Source organism: Podarcis pityusensis, assembly GCF_964106645.2.
Source record: "Podarcis pityusensis genome assembly, chromosome: 5".
Classification (NCBI taxonomy): domain Eukaryota; kingdom Metazoa; phylum Chordata; class Lepidosauria; order Squamata; family Lacertidae; genus Podarcis; species Podarcis pityusensis.
This window is the reverse complement of record NC_138032.1, coordinates 40,932,359-40,954,762: the sequence shown is the minus strand read 5'-3', so window position 1 is coordinate 40,954,762 and position 22,404 is coordinate 40,932,359. Positions and strand designations below refer to the sequence as shown.

The window sequence follows — 22,404 nt, the reverse complement described above, 5'->3', positions numbered from 1 at the left end:
ATTAAGGAAGTGAGAAGGAACATACCTTACTTTCTCTGTGGTGGTCCCCTACCTTTCACACATTTGTGTGTGCATGAAAAAAAGGTCATTTCATTTAATTCATTTTCAGCATTGTTTCATGATTTATTTGGCAACATCATATTTGCTTGCTGCCTTTGGCAGTGGTGGCAATAATTTAATTTCATCAGAATTTCCTGGATGTTGCATCTGGGACATGTTGCTGAGAAATGGGAGCTGACTTTTTTTGTAGCAGTCATTAGTCCTGAAGCACAGCCTTATTCACAACCCATATTTCCAGCATATTTAACCCCACTGATATCAGTGTACCTAAGCATACTTTACTGTGTGGTGAACTGTCCTTCTTGTACTGGAGATTTAGAGCTGACCTATTTATTGTGAAGTTATTTCTTTGATTTATGAAAAATAAAGAAAAATTCTCTCTCGTATTTCTTGAAATATTGTTGGGGACATTACTGTGAATAAAGAATCTTAGGCAAAGTTTATATGTGATATTTTAACTTAAACTTAGGTTTTCATTCTAGGATGTTATGGTATCTCATTGTACTTGGTTTATGACTTGTGCAAAAGGCTGCATATCTACATGCTATTTCCATAGGCCCTGATTCAGCAAGTCTTGTTCTCATGTGCTAGCTTTCCTGGATCTTGGAATAGTTTTAACGGTTTGTGGCATGTGTTGCATTTCAGACAAAAGCTAAATCCTCTCCCTTGTGTTTCCTTGGATTGTTTTGTTGTTGGACAAAAGCAAAAAAATAAAAATATGTAATTACCCTGCCCCCCCCCTTCAAAACCAGAGCCAAAACATTTTGCTTTAAAAGCACCTTTGCAAGGAGTTCCAACCACAGATTCAATCACTATTGTTTTCTCCCAAGTGGGCCAATATGAAGTCATGAAAGATTTTATTATTATTTATTATTATAAAATTTGTATACGCCCTATGCCCACAGGTATCAGGGTGGTTCCCAACAATATTTCAAGAAATTAGAGAGAGATTTGAAATTTGTATTTAAGGTGTCACAATACTTTTTATAATAGTAGTATTTCATTATTATAATAGTACTTCATGAACATCTTTTGAATAGAAAAGTGTACAACCCATCTGGAGTGAGAAACACAGTAATATGTTTTATCCATTCAGAGACTACATGTACATGCAACTATTGCTATTTTGTGACAGTGCTTGAAGATGAGGTGACACCCAAAGTCCAGCATACCTGCTTGCTTGGAAGATATGAGATATCCTACTTCTTCCAGCAAGCACAACGCTGCCAAGATTGGCACCTCCAACTATGTGCCGAAGGCTGCAATCCTAAATCAGGTGTGCAGGGGAGGTGGGAGAGTTGTGGCCACGCAGATGTTGAATTCCAACCATCAGTATGGCCAGTAGTGGGAGAAGATGGGAGCTGTAGTCCACCAACATCTGGAAGGTTAAAGCTTCCTCCATCCCTACCCCTAAACACCAGGGGACAGCCCCCGATTAAAACAAGCGGGCTTTACTTGCGAGCGCATTTCCATAGGATCGGGCCGCCTACCGCGCACAATTCCATATTTCCATATCGCTTTACGCTTCGCCTTATCTAGATATTTGTATATAAATATACATAACTGCAGTTTCGTTTTTTGGCATGCTGGGGAGGGACTGTTCCAGAACTGACCCAGACGTAATAGGGGCGGAGGAAACCTCCTGGAACGCTGATACAGAATTTTTTTAATGAAACATTTGCCCTGCCGTCTCCTTCCGCTCTGAGAAACTACAACTCCCATCTACCCTTGCGGGCATGAGCAGTAGACATTGAGTGACGCGGTTGATCATAGGACCCGTCTGGCGTCAGACGAGGGCGGGGCGGGGCGCGCGATCTTGGATCTCCTTTTAGCAACAAGGAAGAATAAGAAGAAAGCGAGGATTGTTGGGGCTCGCGCGGTCGCTTCCAGGCGTAACAGGTAGGCTGGGCCGGGGCTCGTTTCCCCGTCTGCCCGGGAAAGAGCGAAGGGCGGCGGTGTGTGGATCTTGCAATGGGCCGGGGACGGAGGGCGGGCAGCTGGTCCGGCGGCTACAGCTTGTCTGGGCGAGCAGGGGTCAAATCCAACGAGGTCAGGCCACCGTGTTTTGTAATCCCCAGGACTGTAACAAGTGCACGCAGTCTAGGTCGCTGTCCTCGCCTTTTATCCTCCTCGGAGAAGCGCTCCGCTTGCTTCTTGAGGTGCTTCTACTTCCTGCTTTCTTCTTGCTTTTTCCATCTTAGCGTCGGAGGAGAAGGGGGCTCAGTCAGGGCGGAGGTCGTCTGAGTGACAGTCAGCGAAGCCCTTTTTGGGGTGGAGTGGCGGGCTCTTAAGATAACGCATAGCTGTCAACTTTTCCCTTTTCTTGCGAGGAATCCTATTCGAAATAAGGGAATTTCCCTTAAAAAAAAAGGGAAACGTTGACGGCTATGAGATAACGCCTTTCAAAGTCGCCCTCCTATCACAATTGTGCTTTCAAGCTGCAGTGTGGATTAATTCTGGAATTTACAGCAGAATGTAATTCAGGATCCTCGTCAAATAGACCCCTGTGTGCGAGGAGCACAAAATAAGCCGATAAAGTACTTTGTAGTATAATAGCACCCCCCCACCTCATCAAAAAACAACAACCCGGGAACCATAGTTTATGGGTGCTGAGAATTGTAGTTCAGTGAGGGGGGTAAACAAAGCTTTCCAGGATTCTTTGGTGGGCAACACATTCACTAAACATACTGGAGGTGGGGTGGGGGCATTGACAGCTTTCAGGACATGGGAGGCCTGCTAGAAAACAAAAGCATCATCTCTACAGATGGTTTCATCGTCAAACTGCTGCTTTTAATTAAATGGTGATGATGTCATTTTTGCTCTAAAAACCACACTTTGGGATGTCGAGCTCTCTTTTCTAACTTGGGTTGTACCACAGTTAATTGGGCGGCGTGTGAAAGTGCTGCTGAAATATGGACAGAATATGGCAGGGTGGGAACTGCTTTGGTAGCTTTGTCTCCAGATTAGTGTAACAGTGAAGATGTGATTTATTTATTTGGTGTGGCGTCATTTCCTCATGACAGCACGCCCACCTGACCATTTGGCTGGGGGAAGGGGGAGTGCCCTGCCAAGGGAATGCTGCTTGCATCACTCTGTTGTCAGCGGGAAGCCGGCTTAGCTGGCAGGGCCCTCTGCTCAGCACGGAAGCAGTTTGGACTGCTCTGCCCCTCCCAGATAAGTGTGTATAGGATTGCAGCCTTGGTCCCTGGCATCTCCTGGTGAAAGCAACCTCTAGCAGCAGGACCCAATCCAACAATCCTGCTGGAGACTCTCGGTAAGAAGGGCCGTAATTCAGTGGTGGAGCCCACATCTTATATGAGAAAAATCTCTGGCATCTCCGTGCAGAGGTGGGAAAGACTTTTGGCTGAAACCCTGGAGAACTGCTGCCAGACCCTGTAGACATTACTGAGCTAGATGGATCCATGGCCTGGCTCTGCCTAGTGGAAATTCATACACTCCTATGGACAAGCTCAAGCCCTCACAAAACAATGTCATAATCACAGTAAACCTAGTACAGTGGGCAAAAAAACCAAAAAACCAGTACTATATTTTCAGCTGTTTTCATTATTTGTGAGAAAATGTGGTATGCAGTACATAACAAGAGAGAGAGCTTTTCATGTACATAGTAAACACAGAAGCTGAACTTCAATTCCTAGAACAGTTTTTAAAAATGTGTTAATGTGGATACAAGTCCCATAGGATTTACTTCCTGGGGAGATTCTTCTGAACTTCATGGGAAGATTCTTCTGAACTTCATGGGAAGATTTAATAATTTTTTCTTAATCCTTTATCTGTAAATATAGGTGCATTTGGTCTCTCACTGCAAGTCCCTTTTTTTCTGTAATTGAATCGCTTTTTGGTATCTTATCAGCTATATTGTTCCACAGAGTAGCTTCCCCTCCAGTTGAACCTGCAACCCCAGGCATGCTTCATTAGTATTGTTGAACTCAGTGGGATTTCTTTTGGAGTAAACCTGGATAGGATCAACCTGCAGCTCCAATTAAACAAGACAGCACTGTTATAAGAGGGGTAGCTAACATGGTGCCCTCCGGATGTTTTGACTACAACTCCCATCAACTCTGATCATTGGCCATACTGATAGCAGTCCACCACATATGGAAAGCACCAGGTTCGCTACCCCTGTATAGTATGTCTGTAGACTGCCACCTCCCATATACTTTAAACACAAGAGACACAGACATACCCTACCCTCTGCCTTGTAAGGAAGCCTGTCTCTCATTTGGAGAAAAAGAGAGACAGAGAACGTCTTTCTGTATCATCACACTGGTGTTACACTGATGCCCTTCTTTTCTCCCTAGCGTTTGGAGATGGCGCTGGTTAAAAGTGGATGGCTGCTCCGGCAAAGTGAGTAATGGATTCTGTCAGCTCTCTCTCTCTCTCTCCTCCCTCCCTGATTTGTTTCGGTGCCAAGCAACACATTATGTAGAAAATCTGTGACTGGATCTTATCAAATTTTCTGTGATGTGCAGCCACTGAGGCTGACAATTTGACCTGAGCATTTGCAGTGGGAGAGAGTTTTTCCTCCTGTGCTGATATCCTAATCAAGATTCTCCCTTCCCCAGGAAACTGACTGTGCATCCTCCCCCTCCTCAAAACACAAATGGGGGAGAATGACATTCAGAATCAGGAACCCTCTCCCTACCCCGATTATGCTTGGATTAAATTAGCCGTGTTGAATTAAAACAAAACACCAGAAATCCAATTCTAGGTCTCCTTCATTCTGTGTAGTTTGGAATTAAAGTATGACTCTGTTTGCATGCAACGCTAAGGCAAGCACTGGCTCAGGACAAGCAAGCATGTTGATGCTTGGAGCAAAAATGACAACCTTGACTAAAGTTCATGGTTTGTATTCAGCAATACAAACCATGAGCCCAGGTTTGGATGCAATGTTAAGCAAAATCATGGCTTAGCTCTGGATAGCAAAACAGAAGTAGCACCTGGGGAGGAGTGAAGCTTCTTCAGTTTTTGCTCTGAGTAACTACAGTCTTGTTCATTCATGCTGATCATGGCTTGGCTCAGCATGTCTGTTTCAGAAAAACATGGCAAAAACGCAAATCATATTTGGACTTTATGTATATATGTGTGTGAATTTCATGCTATGGTGACATAAAACAAATAATGTTTTATGCAAAATTCCTTAAAAGCAATATTTTTGGCCACCAAATGAATAAAAAGATGTCTGCTTGGTTCTTTGGTTGCCTGATGTCTGGCTAAAGGTTTGTCAGAATATATTAAATAGTTGCTGTGAAGTAGAAGTAGGAGCTTTTTCCTTGACATTAATTGCCTTTGCTACTTCTGTTATATATTCAGAGAACTCTGGTTTAAGAGCATTTCAAACACGATCACTGAAAGCAAAACAAATATCAAACAACCTAATCAATGTGGAATTTGATACAGTTTAGTTAGACCTCTCAAAAAACAATTGATCCCTGTTCCTTTTAGGTACTATATTAAGGCGTTGGAAGAAGAACTGGTTTGATCTGTGGGCTCATGGCCATTTGTTATTTTATGACGACCAACATCGGCAGGATCTAGAGGATCGAATTCACATGAAAGTTGACTGCATCAATGTCAGAGTGGGAAATGAATGCCGAGGTGCGAATATCTTCTTTTTATTTGAACTTTCCCACCCTCTGCATACATACACCTTCTCGGTGCCACCTGTAATACAAATATGAAGGACTTACCACTATATGTAGACTTTGTTCTAAATTCACAAAGCCATTTCTCACAGTGCTAAACCAGGCATAGGCAAACTCGGCCCTCCCATCATCCCTATCTAACAGGACCGGTGGTCAGGGGTGATGGGAATTGTAGTCTCAAAATATCTGGAGGGCCGAGTTTGCCTATGCCTGTGCTAAACTATGACCAGTGATGGTATCAATGTGGCACTATGCACATTTCCAGTGCACCCATACATGCAGTGAATTACAAGCTTATTCTACTTGGTTTAACATAAATGCTGAGGATCCCCATCGCCTTTTCTCAGGACATAACTGGCATATTCTTGTTTTGTCCTTTGCAGGGGAGAAGGGAGCTTATTTGCAAAGCTACCTATTTTATTTTATTCTAGTTATTTGCAAAAAAGAATTATGTTACAAAATACAGTGGCACCTCGGGTTACAGACACTTCAGGTTACAGACTCGGCTAACCCAGAAATATCCGTGTGCTGCTCTGGTTCGCCAGAAGTGGCTTAGTCATGCTGGCCACATGACCCGGAAGCTGTACGCCGGCTCCCTCAGCCAATAAAGTGAGTTGAGCGCCGCAACCCCAGAGTCGGTCACAACTGGACCTAATGGTCAGGGGTCACTTTACCTTTATGGGCAACTGAAAGACCTGGGAACTTGCAGCACAGCCTTGCACCTCTAGGTGTTCCTTTTTGCAGCAAAGGCTTTGTGACATACCTTAAATCAAGTGGAGCTTGGGTGTGTCTCCTCCGTTTGTCAAGCTTAGGGTTCTGCTTTAGTTTCTGAATCAGGCTTCCCATTGTATGTGCCTACTCAAGCCTCTTTGGAGGATCTGAGTTTAAAAGTGAATTAAGCATTTAGCTTGGTGCCACGTGGAGCTGAAGTACCATTCTTTTACTTCGCCTTTCTCTTGGGCAGGTTTCCAGCCTCCGGAGGGGAAGCCAAGGGATTGCTTGCTGCAGATCATTTGCCGTGATGGGAAAGTGCTCAACCTCTGTGCAGAAAGTGCTGACGACTGCTTGTGAGTTTCTTCTGCTTACTTGAAAATAAAAGACCTTCCCTTCTGAAAGAGTGACATGTATGCATAATGGACGGCCATGTGCCATATGTTCTTGAATGAGTTGCTTTGCAAAACAGTTGCAACTCTCCCAACTGCAAGAAGCAGACCCACGTCTTAGCTCACTTCCCAAAGCGGATGTTTGAGCTAATTATCATGGTCAGATAACTAACTTTCCCCATCCCTTTTGAAACTGGGGGAGTGTAATGACAGCTTCACACCAGGACTTTAGCTGAGCATCTTTGCTTTTTCCTTTCCAGATTATCACCTATTAACAGATGGTTCAATTTCCCTCCACTTATTAATAGCCTTTCAAGGATTTATGTCTTTGGGGATATTTTATTCTTGCATACCGATAAAGGGAATTGTTGTTGCTGGTCAGATTATTTTCTAGGCTAGTGACTCGTCAGATTGAGCATCAGGCTACACATGGTCTGCATTCGCATGTAACAGCAAACCCTGATTTGTTTTGCTGCATTTGCATGTAGTGCTAAGCCAAACCATGACATTAAGCCAAACTTGTGGGCGCTGGAGGAGAATGCAGGCAGTTTGCTCCTTCCTGGTCCTTCAGCTTAGCATGTTGCCTGAACCCAGGCTTGTGGTTGAAGCTCTCTCCTCCTTAACCACAGCTTGTAGCCAAGGTTTTTTTCTGGCTACGTCTTGTGGCTAGATTGGAGAGATTTAACCCTTTGCTCCCTGGCTTTAATTGCACCCCAAGCTTGCTGTTAGTCCTTGAGGGGAAGACATGGATTCAGGACATTGAACTCAGCTGTTTTTCACTTCAGTAGCCAGTTTGGATTGAGAGAGGGAGGAGACACTTTGACCTAAATCCAAAAGCATTAGTTAGACTCTCTCCCTCTGCAATTGCATTCCCAACCATAGCTACTTTTTTTGTGTAATAAAAATGTACCAGGTCTTCTAATCATGCTCCTCCCATGTAGTTTCACCACGAATAGTTGCTATATTTTTTTTCTAAATTTTTAAATTTTCTTTCCAATGCAATGCAAAATTATAACAAAAATTGCAAACATTGAATCCAAAATAAAACCATACAAACAAGAAAAAAAACAGAACACAAAAAAGCAAAAAAGCACACATCTACAAATAAAACCCTATCATCATTCTAATCTAGTCATTACATACATATAAACATATTGACTTCCTTCCTTTGTTCTGTCTAATGTAGATTACTTCCATCTTTGTACTTTTTTACACCATTTTTCTTTTTCTTTAACCCTGTAACGCATCATTCATTACATACCGATATACTTACTCCAGAACAATGTTTTTTCATATACTCTTTAGCACAACCCTGCTCTTTTAATAATTTCTGGTCCGATTGTCCCCTTATGAATGCTTGAGTCTTGCCAGGTTTATATATTCACAAAAGTTGCTACAATTTTTTTCTAAACTTGTTAACATGGAGGTACAATTTATATTAGTGATTCTTCCACCATTATGCTTTTTTTTTTTACACTGTTTGCTTCATATTTTATACAGAGCTTGGAAAATTGCTCTTCAGGATGCCAGAACAAATGGGGTAAGTTGGGTTTTGTGTGTGTGTGTGTGTGTGTGTGTGTGTGCTTGCAATAGTAGCATTGAGAGAAATAACCTTTCATTTAGATTTCTTTTTTGAGTACCTTTTTTGTGTGGCTAGTACCTTGGCCCACACTTCTCTTGTTCTGATGGAAGGAGTAAGCGTAAGAAGTGCACATGGAAGCTTAGGAAGAACCTTGCTGCATCAAACCAAAGCCTCCTTGTAGTTCAGCATCCTGTTCTCACAGTGGTCATCTGGCCTTATTCCTATCATCATCACAGGCCCAACTTGTATGATCCATTTCTTGATCATGTTAGCCAGTGAAGGAATCTTTAGGAAGATAGTTATTTCAGAAATGAACAAAAGTCAAATATTACGCACAACATGATGCGTAACGCTTCAAAGGTGCCCTTTGCCACTTGCCTAGCATGCCTGGAGCAAGTAGCTTTCCCAGGGGAGCAGACAAGCTGCAGCAACTGATTCTGCTTAATAGACAGGCACACACCCTTGTCATCGTGCTCTTTCCTGGAATCAGAAAAGAATCCAGCAGGGCTGGTGGAAATTGCTATGCATTTCTGGCCCTGTAGTCCAAGAAGTGTTGTCCTTTGGTGCTTTCTCATCTCTGCTGCAGACCTATCCCAGCTCCCTCCTTTGATCCTTAAAAAGGTAGGAGAGCAAGTCAAGCCAACTCAACAGGGCTCTTTGCAGCTTGAACAGAAACACAATGTGGCTGTTGGTGATCATCCGCAAAGCCATCTGTGTCAGGGTTGCTGCTGTCTTCTGCGGAACATAAAAGTGGCATCATGGTTCTTCTGCCACATATGCACAGGTTGAACAAAAATAATAATCCTTTCGTGTGCTAGAAGCAAAGCCATCTGGAGAGCAGGGAAAGAGAACACAGAGAAATTTTAGGAACTTGGTAATTTTGGTATGTTCTCCCTCTACCTCCGACGGTAGCATCTTCTTTCCACTTGGCCTTGTGTCTGATGTTCTTCCCACTTCTCACCTACCTGACATGGAACAGAGTAGGAAGGCTGCACTTTTCCATTTTGCCCTGCATCGTGCATTAAATTCCTCAGTTTAAGTATTGTTGATCAGTAATGCTATTTTGTACAGTAAGTCAACAACTCAGTATTTCCCAAAGGTGCTAACCTCGTTTCAGTTTCCTATTGAGTGCTCCATTTATCCAATCCTGCTCCCATCTTCAGTGATTACAATTGAAGAATTTGAACAGCTGCTTCTGTGTTTTATGTTAACATGTCCAGGCCTATATTGGTTCGGAAGTGATGTATGACGACAATACAATTTCCTCGTCTCCTCCTCCGTACACGGCTTATGCAACACCATCACCTGAGGTAAGCTATGGAAAACATGATATAAGGAAAGTTTGGTTAGTGCAAGTTGCTTAAAACTGGGCATTTTGTGAGGTGACCTATGCATAAAGTTTAGCTGGCAGGTTTCACCTGTCCTGAAGAAGCAGGTGGTACATCATACCTGAGCTGGTGATGTCAGGCAGCACCCGTTTGCTTGAGTTGTTCAGCAGATGAAGTCTGTTCCCTGTGTCTAGTTGTAAAAGAGGTCTTAAACCCTTGCTCATCTTCCATCACAGCATGGTGTATTATATAGGTGTTCTCTTCAGTTTCAAGCGAAAAGCCTTGTAGTTAAAGAGAATGGGATGCCGCACTCAGGAATGTTTGGTTCCAACGTACACTGCTAACAATTGTTCTCAATTTCATCAGGTTTATGGCTACCCACAGTACAATGGAGCATATCCACCTCCCGGGGCTCAGGTCTTCTTTACTTCTAATGGACAGACGTATGCAATCCCCTATCAATATCCAAACCAAGGTAACTGGTAATATTTATTCTCCTATTACTTGATTTAGTACATTCAGAACTCTGCAGTTTGGTTTTGCATTCAGTATTTCCCCCACACAACTCCCTCCCCCTTGGTAGTAAGGTATTTTTATTACTCAACAGTAAATGAATAAATGCCCTAAAAGTATCATTTTTTGCAGTATATATATAATGCATTTGCCATATTTTTCTGTTTATAAGACTCCACCATGTATAAGATGACCCCTATGTATTTGAACCCTAAATTAAGAAATCAATATTCAGGAATTTACAAATACAGATTTTACAATACCGTTCTTCCAGTACAAATCAGACTTCCCTTCCCCGCTTTTGTGGTGTCTTCTCTTACTTAAATTTTTAACATTGCATTTTCTACTTTACTCCATTTTTGAATTATTCTACAATTAATCTTAATAGTACTTTTAACTGCTTGATTTAAGCTAAACCTATCAATGCACTTAGTTGCATACCATAGTTTTTCAAATATTCCACAAATATTCCCCACTCCTTAATAATCCCCCCGCCCCCTTGGTTTCTTAACACACCCATTAATTTTGTCATTTCGGCATAATCCATCAATTGAATCAGCCACTCTTCCTTGGTTGGAACAGCATCCTCTTTCCATCTCTGGGCAAAAAGAAATCAATATTTTAAACACCTGAGGTTGCCCAAATTTGTTGAGCTTTTTTTGGGGAGAATTCGTCCAAATTAGCTGCTGCTGAGGGCGACAGGCAGGCAAGACAGCAATAGGGAGCAGCAGAAGGAACCAGAGTTAAGCAGGGCATGAAGATGACAGATGCCAAGCCGAAGCGGAACGAGCAGCTGAAGCACTGGACCGTATTTTTCCATGTATAGAACAACCCCCTATTTTAGACTAAAAAAAAAAGCAAAAGCAAAAAACATTGTCTTATACACGGAAAAATACGGTACTTATAATTTCCCTCCCTATCTCAGACCTAAAATCATAATATTGGTCAAGTAGAAAAAGGTTTAAAATGAGGATGTAACGTAAGAAATAGTGGTATAATTCTCTTCTTCTGGTGGTATTTTTCTCTCCCAAATTTTTGATGTGCACATTACTAGTACCTTTAGTACATTAGCATGATATGGGAGGGTAACTTAGACTACAAGAACTATGTCCCAGTGCATATCCATACTGGATTTGAAATTGTTTTTATATATGCAGTTATTTTATATATGTTTTATTATATTGTGAGATGCTGCATAGGAAGGGAATGAAATTAATAATAATTTCAATAGTAATGAAATTAATAATAACTGCAACATTTTGACTGCAACTCTGTGATCACTTAACCTGGGATTGAGTTTAGTGGGACTTACTCCTGAGTAAACATGTAAAGGTTTGCACTGCTAAGTATGTTTGGCTTCCATTGCTGGTTGCTTGTATCAGAAATATGCCATATTTAATTGCTTGTCAGTTATGGTCATAAAATATGCCCATGCTCAGGTTATTGAGGGAGTTTCACTGGCAGATTGTAATTAAATCTGTGCTGGGAAACTTGTGGCTCTCTAGATGTTTCTGGGACTTCAACTCCCATCAGTCTCAGTCAACATGGCCAGTAGCCATGGCAATGGGAACTGTAGTCCAGCAACATCTCGAGGGCCACAGATTCCCCATCCCTCCATTAAAGGTTGGAGTATTCTTACACTGTCTCTGCTGATGTGCAAAGAAACCTGTGTGAGAGTTCTCAACCCATTATTAGGTCAGCCTGTGCTACTGTGGAACTATAATATAAGACTATAGTTTGATTAATTATCCTGTATCATATACTTCTGTGACATGACAGCTGCAGTTGCTTTATGGATTATATTGTGTTTGAATGTGGTCTTATGGTTTGATTGGCCTGTCTTCCTGTTCTTTGGCATGAGTGGTTTGTGCCCTCACAATAACAGCGTAGAGATGTGATCCTTTAAACCACGGTGCTCCAACTTTTCATACCAAGTGGGCCGCAAGAGGGGGAGTGAGGCCAAAGTTTGACACCACCTCAGCCAATGTGCTGCCTTCCCAAAGCCAGGTGAACAAGGTGCCAGGCTCTGGGAAGGCGGCGCAAGGCTCTGGCAGGGTCCTAGAGGCCTCCTACCTCCTACCCAAAGCTGGGAAAGTGCTAACTAGGCTTTGGGAAAGGAGGGTGAAGGACTCTGGGACTCTGCCAAACCCTCACGCCTCCTTTCCAAAGCCTAGTGCAGTGGTGTCCAAACTTCTTTCAAAGAGGGCCAGATTTGATGAAGTAAAGGGCCGTGAGGGCCGACCAAAGGGCCAACCAAAGTTTTTTTAGGACTTTTTTAAGGATTGAAGTTGTTAAGGTTTTTTTAGGATTTTACCCCAAGAAATAAACTGCCACAGGGGCCAGATTAAACCGACCGGTGGGCCGGATTAGGCCCCCGAAATGGACGTTGGACATGCCTGGCCTAGTGCCCCGGTTACCCAGTTTTGGGAAGGCAGTGCAAGGGCTGTGGTGTGGGAGTGTCAAATGTTGTCAAGGGCTGTCCAAAAAGGCCTTGAGGGCTACAGGTGGCCCTTGGGTCACATGTTGGACTGCCCTGCCCAAACCACATTATAGAGGATCAGCAATGAGCCATATTTGTGTGTGTGTGTGTACACTCGCCTTGGGGAACATGATATCTGAATGTAGCCACTAGGTGAAATACAGTGTTAGTCATACTCAGAGTAGACTCAGTAAAAATCAGTGGATTGAATTACTTGAGTACAACGTAGACATCAACCACAGCTTTTATTGGTCTTCCTTCACATTACCTCCTCTGTGTGTTCGTTCAGGTTCCTTGGCATTGAAAATCATTTACTTTTAAAGACCCAGCTATCTAGCCCACATTAACGGCAAGACGTTCCTTTCCCCATTTTTATGGAGTCCGGAATGTGTTGGCCTCCCAGTTTTAAGGAGATCAATGAAAGGGAACAAGAAATTTCAAGTTTTATTTCTATTTAAATCCCACGGTGTTCTTCTTTCCAGGTCCTTATGGCCACCCTCCTGCGAATCATGTCATCATTCGAGAGCGCTACCGGGATAATGATGGGGACCTGGCACTTGGCATGCTTGCTGGAGCAGCAACAGGAATGGCCCTGGGCTCATTGTTCTGGGTGTTCTAGGCTCCCTCTGGAGCCGCAAAGCAAAGGGAGACCTGAAGTCTTCTGTGTGCAATAATATGTATTTGCAAAGTACTTCAATTTAATCTACAATTTTTTCCGATAGGTTCTAGTAGTACTTTTTGCTGGTGACAGGCAGATTGTAGTTAACAAAAATTCCCAACTGTCCCAAAGGTGCCCTTTAGTTGAAAAGTGGTTAGCATAATGGCTCGTGGTCAGATGAGTTTGTGATTCTATGCATTGATAAGTAAGTAGCAGTAATATCAATGAAGTGTTACTAATGATGGCTAAATGGCCACAGTTGACTCATTTTTACAGTCAAATATTAACCATCTTGTTAAAATTACTTCAGCTACTGCCTCAGAATGCTAACTGGAAAGCAAGGGAGCACAAAAGTGGGTATTTCTGAATCCGGGGGATTTTGACTCCAATATTTTTCTTAGCACTCCTAGAAGACAAAGATGATGATTCAGTAGCCATGCCATGGGATCCATTGAATGTTTTCTTGTATTCAAGGGAGAGCTTTGGCATTTCAGTAGCTTGCACACTTACTGTACAAGTCCTTCCCAAGGCTGAACCAGGGACGGGGAACCTTTGGCTCTTGAGATGCTCTTGGACTACAATTCCCATCATCCTTGATCAGTGGCTATGCTGGCAGGAGTTCAACCAAATATGGAGAGCTCAAATTCCCTCTCCCTCGTCTAAGCAATAGAAAAATCTGACATTTCTTCTAGAAAGGAGTTTGGATTACCATGCAAACCATTCCAGTGTCCTAGAAACCGCAACCTCATTTAAATCCTAGTAACAGTTCCTTAGGATAATGGTGACTGGAAAGAAAGTTTAACATGCGGACATCAGGCCTCCGGAACATTTGCTAAGGCAGGTAGAAGGATAGTTATTTAATAGGTGGTAGGAGGTGGTGTGATGGGGATAAATGTGTTCAAAGTCTAACTTACTGGTTTAGGTATATGGGAACCTTTTGAATCTGTATTGAGATTTATACAAAGTAATTATGCTCTCTTACCTGCAACTACAAACTATTTTTAACAAGGGCTTCTACTTTCCAGACACAGAGACACCTCTGTTTTGGTTGCACGCTCCAGTCTTGTATGTGCTTCTCCTTCTGCAGCTAAATTATCTGCTTTAAAGATGTAAGACCCCTACTTCTGTGAGAGGACAGAGAAATGAGCAAGTATCCCCACCCGGAAATTATTTTCAGCGGTGTAGGTTAATAAAAAGAAAGGCACACCTGTTTTTATCCATCCGTTGCTTGTGCATCCTGTTAAAATCTGAGATCTACACAAGACTCTTCCAAGTGTCTATAGGCTGTGCTGTGTTCTTTGGTGAACCTGCAAGCTTTGAACAGCAGCGAGCAAAGGGGACTTGGGTTGTGCTGCCTGCCGTAATGACAAACCCTAGCCGAATGCATTCCATTCCTATTTAAATGGGATAACTGAATTGTGAGTGAGGCAAAGGCAAGGTAATGTTACTGGAAGTCTTAATATTGGTCTTGTACACCTTGTATGCCAGTGTTTGCCTTGGGTGTGTCTATGCAACTGCTGTTGAAATGCAACAGGGGGACCTTATTGCATCCAGCAGTTGTTGGATTTGAAAGTGGGGCTTTTTAAAAACCCTGTCAGCAGTCTAGGACATTTCAAAAGACAGTACTGTGAACTGAAGAATGTGTGAACTGAAGATGCTTTATTTAATAGGTCTGCAGTCTCTTATTTAATACCCAGGCAAGTATGTTGGAAGCCTTGTAAGTTACTAAGAAACACTAAAAGCAGCACTAGCTTCTGCTCTGATTTTGTAATTTATCTAGTGTAATTTTAAGACCATCTCTTCTGTGCTATTATGTGTACTGTACAGAATTGTAGAACTTCCAGAAAACTCCTTTCTTTGTATTTGTTACTTTGTGAGGAGAGAAAAAAATAAATGTAGTCTTCGAATTTTTGGCAAGTCAAAAATTTTATACTCTTGTCATTCCTTGATAAGATGTCAAGTTCAAGTTGGTTATAACCATAGAAAACTGCACTGGGAGCTGCGGGGGGCTTCATTTTGCCTGAATAATTATTTGCACATTGTAATGGGCATAATGGGAAAGAACACAAGGCATCGACTAGCTGGATTTTAAAATATAACGGCTAAATCATATGCTCCTGTTGGATAAATGAATTCAGTAAACTGCAAAGCAAATAAAATCTTTCCACATTTATCTTGCATTAATACCAGGAAATAAATCTTGACCAAGCTGAATATTCAAGAAGGGTTCCAAAAACTTGGGTAGAAATCTGGATTTTGCATCATATGATTGCGAGTAAGATAACGTGCAGTGTCAACTATCCTCCCCATGCCACGTAATTCCAAATATTATTCAAGGAGTTGTTATTATTTGCTATGAAGTGGCAGAAAGAAGGCATAGTCTGGAGACATAGCCTTGTAAACACCACCCTTGGAGGCCAGCCCTACTATTGAACAAACTAAGGTAGCTGCTTCAGGGAACAGATGCTTGGAGAGAGCAGGGAGTGGTAGCAAGAGTGCTGGAGGACAGAGTTGTGTGTTCTGTGTGGTTTGCGCTCCCTAAGCTAGCCTGCTTTCCCTCAGGTACAGAGGACGTTGCCAGCGTAGATGGAAAATTTGCTAATTCAGTTGGCTTCCTTATTTCTTTTGATAATACCAGGAAGAATGGGGGGAGTTATAAATAATGTGGATGTTTCAATGAATCTTTTTTCTAAACCTTGCTGAAAACTTCCTAAGAGCAAACCGTATTAATCTGTTCCATGATTCAAACCAGCACTAGGTAAATGAGCTTTCCCTACCTACAAATCTCCCTCTTCTCATCCAGAAGGAAATGCCAAATAGAGCATCTGACCAGCTGAATGTACTCAGCCAGGAATATATTGGAATGGTCTTGTGATTGTCACAGTGGCCACAATGTCCCAGGTTATGACAGGCAAGGGTATTGCTGCCAGCCATTTTAGAAAATATTGAGAGAGATGGGCTTCGCTTACATAAATATTGGAGATAGACACAACAGCTTTTTGGCACACAGACTGTCAAAATGGAAACTTATTTAGTAGAAACAAAAGCCTGTCAACTTTTATGGCTTACTTTCAGGGGCAGAAATGTTGCAGAAATGCAAGAGGTCACAGGAATGTACTATGGGGAGGGAAGAGTTGGAATGATTGACTGTGGTGGTATGAATGGGGAGGAAAGGGATAGCAAAATATGCTTGGGCTGGCACCCGTCACAATTGTTCATACTGGCTTTGCACAATCTGTTATAAAGACATTTTTACAAAGTTAAAAGGCATAGGAAAATCTGTGCTAAAATCCTGAACAGGCCAATCTAACATGATCAATGTGACTGAGCTCACAATTTAAATTGGTGGAATTATATGGGAGTAAAAAGGTAAAGGGACCCCTAACCGTTAGGTCCAGTCGCGAACAACTCTGGGGTTGCGGTGCTCATCTCGCTTTACTGGCCGAGGGAGCTGGCGTACAGCATGGTCAGCATGACTAAGCCACTTCTGGCGAACCAGAACAGCACATGGAAACGCTGTTTACCTTCCCGCCGGAGTGGTACCTATTTATCTACTTGCACTTTGACGTCCTTTCAAACTGCTACGTTGGCAGGAGCAGGGACTGAGCAACGGGAACTCACCCCGTCACGGGGATTCGAACCACTGACCTTCTGATCGGCAAGCCCTAGGCTCTGTGGTTTAGACCACAGAGCCACCCGCATTCCTTATATGGGAGTAAAAAAAAGAAAAAGTGCATTTTTAAAAATGAACAAGGCTGACAAATTATGCACATGACTGTTTGCTAGGAAACTTAAACGAAGAACAGCCAAGAAACAAGGGACATATCCAAAAAAGGTCATTAAACTCAAGAGCTCTGAAAGATGGTGTCTAGAAGAATAATGGAGGCATATAATAATGGAGGCATATAATTTGGACAAAATTTGGTTTCCAGGTGGAAAAATCAAAATTGGAAAGAGAATTGTTAGATTCCAAAATCAAGAATTTGTCAAAAATGTATAACTTGCTGTTAAATTGGAATACTCAGGATGAAACGGTGAAATCAGCTATGATTAAATGGGCACAAGATGTTGGACATAATATAATGATGGCTGACTGGGAACAGTTATGGACCACAGGTATGAAATTTATGGCATGTAATGCCCTAAGAGAAAACTTAATGAAAATGATTTATAGGTGGTACATGACACCAGTCAAGCTTGTAAAAATTTACCATATGCCTGACAATAAATGTTGGAAATGTAATGAGACTGAAGGCACATTCTTTCACCTTTGGTGGACGTGCCCAAGGATTAAGACATTCTGGGAGATGATTTATAATGAAATGAAAAAGGTATTTAAATATACCTTCTTGAAGAAACCAGAGGCCTTTCTCCTGGGCATGGTCGGCCAAATGGTGCCAAAGAAGGATAGAACCTTTTTTATGTACGCAACAACAGCAGCAAGAATACTCATCGCGAAGTATTGGAAGACACAAGATTTGCCCACCCGGGAAGAATGGCAGATGAAGTTGATGGACTACATGGAACTGGCGGAAATGACTGGCAGAATCCGAGACCAGGGAGAGGAGTTGGTGGAAGAAGACTGGAAAAAGTTTAAAGATTATCTACAGAAATATTGTAAAATTAATGAATGTTAGAAAAAAGTTGAAATGAAGTTATATGGCTTTAGTAGAAATATTATAAGGAATTAAGTACAGATAGGTTAATAGAGTATTAAAGGAAAAAAATAAGGTTAGAATGAGTTAAGATAATTATAGGATAGAAAACAGAGGAGGATGGAAAGGAATTGCTGAAATAATTAACAGAAGTAGAATACAAAAAGGGAGGTGTGAGGAGGTCGTGGAAATAAGTGAATGAAAGATGTGATAATGAAATTGGTTGATTTATTTTATTGTCTTAGTCTTGTTTTGTTAATTTGATGTGTTGTATTGCATTTTTTTTATTTTTCTTTTTTCCCCTTCTTTCTTTTAGTGTTTTTGGAAAAATAATAAATATTATTTTTTTAAAAAAAGTAATTAATTTAAGAAGTTCAGGAAAGCAAAGCAGGAGCACTAGATTAGGAAGTGCTCATGCCAAGGCAAATCCATGGCTAATGCTGTCTGCTCTGATTAAACAGATAAGCCCTGCTCCAATAGGAATAAATAAGTATGAATATTCTCCCTTGGGCTGATCTGGGAGATGAGACTGCACAGTGGTTTGGGACACTAATCTGTTGAGCAGATGATACTATTGAGGTGGGAAGGAAAAAGGAGAAGCTGCTTCTCCATACAGATGATCAGCACTACCAAACTTGACTGCGTTGACTTCCTGCTGATTAGCAAGACGTGACTAGCAGCATGTGGCCAGCCTAACTTTCCGGCAACAATTCCAGTTCAAACACTTTACTCGCAGCACTGTGACTCTCCCTCTTGAGCTACTGCTTAGTGTTCCTTTGGTGAGTTGCTTAGGACTGGCTAGCACATACCTGCATGTTATAAGAATGAAAATAAATGAGATTTCCATGAAGAAATGGAGAAATAGGCACACAAAGCTAAGCAGGTCTGGATCTGGTCAGTGGCTGATGGCTAATTGCCAGGGAGGCTTGCGTTCCATGACAAAAGAATAGTGAGATACAAATGTAAACTAAATAAATACATTGAGAATAATGGGTCAGAGCCCAGAAACTTGGCATGTTGGAAATCAGGTACCCATTTCTGCAAATAGCCCTTTAAAACACAGTTATATAGCCTCTGCTTTCAACAGTGCTGTTAACCTCATTCAGCAAATAATTGTACATGCTAGGGGTATGATTAGATGTTACAGTACAGCATGCTTTTATTTGTGTTTCAAGTACTCAATATCAAGCCCAAACACAATAATAAGCTTGGACAGACATTTTGATTATAATGAAAACTGGTACAGACTTAAGTTGAGCTACACTTGGTCCCAATTATATATTATGTACCGTTTGATAGTGACTGGTTGAAAGAAAGCATCACTGAACTAATGATAACATGTGCTTTGATTTGACTTGTGCCATTACGAAAAGAAACTGCATCCATATATCAGCACTCTTTTTTTTCTGGGCAAGAAGTGTGGCAGAACCAAACCACTAGATGGCAGGCAAAATCAAGCAATGCCTACAAGCCGGTAACATCCCCTTCAATAAGGTTTTTATGTGCCGCACTTTAGTGGCTGATTCACCTATTTAGCACAAACGAAGCCTTCACCAAGCTACTAAAACCCAATATAATCTCACTTATTCAGATTTTTATGGATTCAAGTTAAGATGAAAGTGAGCTAATGTTTTACAGGGGAGTGGTTTTATGGAGATAAATAATACTGTTTTGAAGTGATTTTACAGGCAGGTGACAAGAGCCAATGATGAACAGGAAAGGAAGGGAAGATTATTTTGGGTGAAACCGTCAACTAGATGTAAACATGTGCTGACACAAAAGTCAGACGATAACATGCAGGTATGTGTTAGCCATCCATTCCTAAGCAACTCAACTATGGTTCTTCTAGGTTAGTATTGTCTACATTGACCAACAGGACCACCCAATTGGGCCTTATCTACTGCACAGATTTGGGAGGATAAAAGAGGATAATTTAGACTACCCTGATCACCTTGCAGCAAAGGTGGAGTACAAATATAATAAATATATTCCTTGCAGCTGCATTTCACACACTTCCCTGAGATTAAGCCCCAAGGAGCTAAATGGTAGGTTCTATAAAGGTAAAGGACCCCTGGACGGTTAAGTCCAGTCAAAGGCGACTATGGGGTGCAGCGCTCATCTCGCTTTCAGGCCGAGGGAGCCCGTGTTTGTCCACAGACAGCTTTCTGGGTCATGTGGCCAGCATGACTAAACAGCTTCTGGCACAACAGGACACTATGACAGAAACCAGAGCGCACGGAAACACCGTTTACCTTCCCGACGCAGCAGCACCCAGTTATCTATTTGCACTGGCATGCTTTCGAACTGCTAGGTTGGCAGGAGCTGGGACAGAGCAACGGGAGCTCACTCCGATGCGGGGATTCAAACTGCCAACCTTCCAATCGGCAAGCCCAAGAGGCTCAGTGGTTTAGACCACAGCGCCACCCGCGTCCCTAGGTTCTATAGACCTAACCACAAATATATTGATTTAGGACATCTTTTCTCTCTGCATTGCACATCTGTTTAGGAAGTGGAGACTATTTCATCCCTTTCTTCTGGTATTAGCATTGGACTGCAATGGGCCACCGCATGACATATTGGTATTAGATGGATCATACGCTTCTACTGTAATACAAATTATGCAACAGCCCCGGAGGATGACTCTGGGCCTTTGAACTTGAAGCAGTTTGAGAATGAAAGAGATTGCTCTTTGCTTTGTGCCAAGGACATAGCTTTCCCCCCTATTGTTATTATTTCTGTAAAGCTTTGATGTCCATTGAGCTTCACATGGATTAAGGGCAGGTGAAGGTCATTCTAATTCTGCCATCTGGCTCCAGAATTCCTGCCCCCTTTCCAGGGAAACCTCATCTGCATGTTCCAACAGTGTGTGCTGCACACAGGCCACTGAGCAACAGAAATGCAGCTGGCAGGTGCACAGACTCAAAGCTCACTGATTGTTCTCCAGGTTTGCTGGCTGGCTCCTTTCAACAGTTGTGCCAGCCAAGTGCTTTTCATACATGGCCATTAGAGCTTTGGAGGGCTAGCAACTCTCTTAAGAGCTGGGAAGGCAAGTGGCAACAATACACACTTGGTTGTGCTTCAGTATCTCAGGGCTTTAAAGACAATCTGCCGAGGGCACCTACCGTAGTGCACATTATCCGTGATGGGAGAATTCCCCTTGGCTCCACTTGGAATTGGGTTAGCAATTCGGAACACCACTGGAGCATGCATCTCATTCCAGGAGTTCTAAACTGGCTTGTAGAAGAAGAGTTTGGATTTGATATCCCGCTTTATCACTACCCGAAGGAGTCTCAAAGCAGCTAACATTCTCCTTTTCCCTTCCTCTCCCACAACAAACACTCTGTGAGGTGAGTGGGGCTGAGAGACTTCAAAGAAGTGTGACTGGCCCAAGGTCACCCAGCAGCTGCATGTGGAGGAGCGGAGACGCGAACCCGGTTCACCAGATTACGAGTCTACCGCTCTTAACCACTACACCACACTGGCTGTAAATGTTTGCACATGCTTGCTTCCTTTTCAGGACACACAGGCAATCCCATAATACAGTTTTGGAATGGGAGTGTGGTTGGGGCAGTTGGGACACTAGGAAGCCATGTCATCTGCCAGATCAATGACAGCTGTAACTCCAAGAGGAAGTGGACTTCGCTTAGCCTTGATTCCTTCCATTTCCTCTGTGTTTTCTTTAGGGTACAAGTGGAACCATATCCCATTATGTAAATAAACACCAAGGGTTCCCCCCCACCAATCCCCCCCACAGAATTGTAAATTGCTTTAAGGCAGGCTGGGGAACCTGTGGCCCTCAAGATCTTGTTGGACTCTATTTCTGTCAGCATAAGCCAAGGGTCAGAAATGTAGTCCTGTGACACTTGGAGGGTCAAAAGTTCCTCATCCCTGCTTTAAAACAAATTTACATTTGAGAAGCACCTAGGGTTTTTTTTCTCCCAAGCTTGGGAATTCCTGGTGCCAGTTGATTCCATACCTGCCAATGCCTTGCTCTGTAAATGGCATTGCCCCCTTTAAAAATTCTTGCCAGTTGCACCAATAATCAAGATTTAAAGTCACTGGTGTGTTAAAATAATAAACTTCTGAATATGCGCCAACAGTGGCTGCTATCTTGATCAGGACTTGAATTGAAAAGACAGCCTGCTGAGCTCTCTGTTAGGTATATCTCCCACTCACATTAGTGGGTGGCTCAGTGCGCATCCGAGATTTATCTCACAGAGATCTCTGCAGGCTTTCCCCCCAGTTTAACCCACAATGAAGACCTTATAAACTACAATTGGCCAAAACTCATTGGACTGCTTTAAAAATAATTTCCTTTATGCACAAACACGTATCTTGGGACAGATTCACTTGTGTTTTGAGG

At 42.4% G+C, this 22,404-nt stretch overlaps 2 protein-coding genes across 2 annotated transcripts in view; both read left to right on the top strand.

Moving 5' to 3' along the window:
* The window catches only part of KLHL6 (kelch like family member 6), a 252,558-nt gene extending 246,326 nt beyond the window's left edge, over positions 1-6,232 (top strand). Inside the window, exon 8 of the transcript XR_013987180.1 lies at positions 6,190-6,232. The gene's annotated coding sequence lies outside the window, so the exon portion shown is untranslated. The remainder of the gene's footprint in view (positions 1-6,189) is intronic.
* PLEKHB2 (pleckstrin homology domain containing B2) lies at positions 1,831-15,314 on the top strand. The gene is made up of 8 exons (XM_081008465.1): positions 1,831-1,959; positions 4,380-4,425; positions 5,524-5,676; positions 6,688-6,790; positions 8,327-8,366; positions 9,629-9,718; positions 10,103-10,211; positions 13,211-15,314. Exons 2-8 carry the CDS (start codon positions 4,389-4,391, stop codon positions 13,345-13,347), a joined length of 669 nt encoding a protein of 222 aa, XP_080864591.1. The 5' UTR covers positions 1,831-1,959; positions 4,380-4,388; the 3' UTR covers positions 13,348-15,314.
* Positions 15,315-22,404: the final 7,090 nt, after the last annotated feature.

Bases quoted from the DNA above. Each gene is read 5' to 3' on its own strand.
- PLEKHB2 (XM_081008465.1), top strand. From the start codon at position 4,389: ATGGCGCTGGTTAAAAGTGGATGGCTGCTCCGGCAAA. The intron at 5,677-6,687 runs GTGCGAATATCT...TCTCTTGGGCAG, and splicing joins AGTGGGAAATGAATGCCGAG to GTTTCCAGCCTCCGGAGGGG. The intron at 9,719-10,102 runs GTAAGCTATGGA...CAATTTCATCAG, and splicing joins ATGCAACACCATCACCTGAG to GTTTATGGCTACCCACAGTA.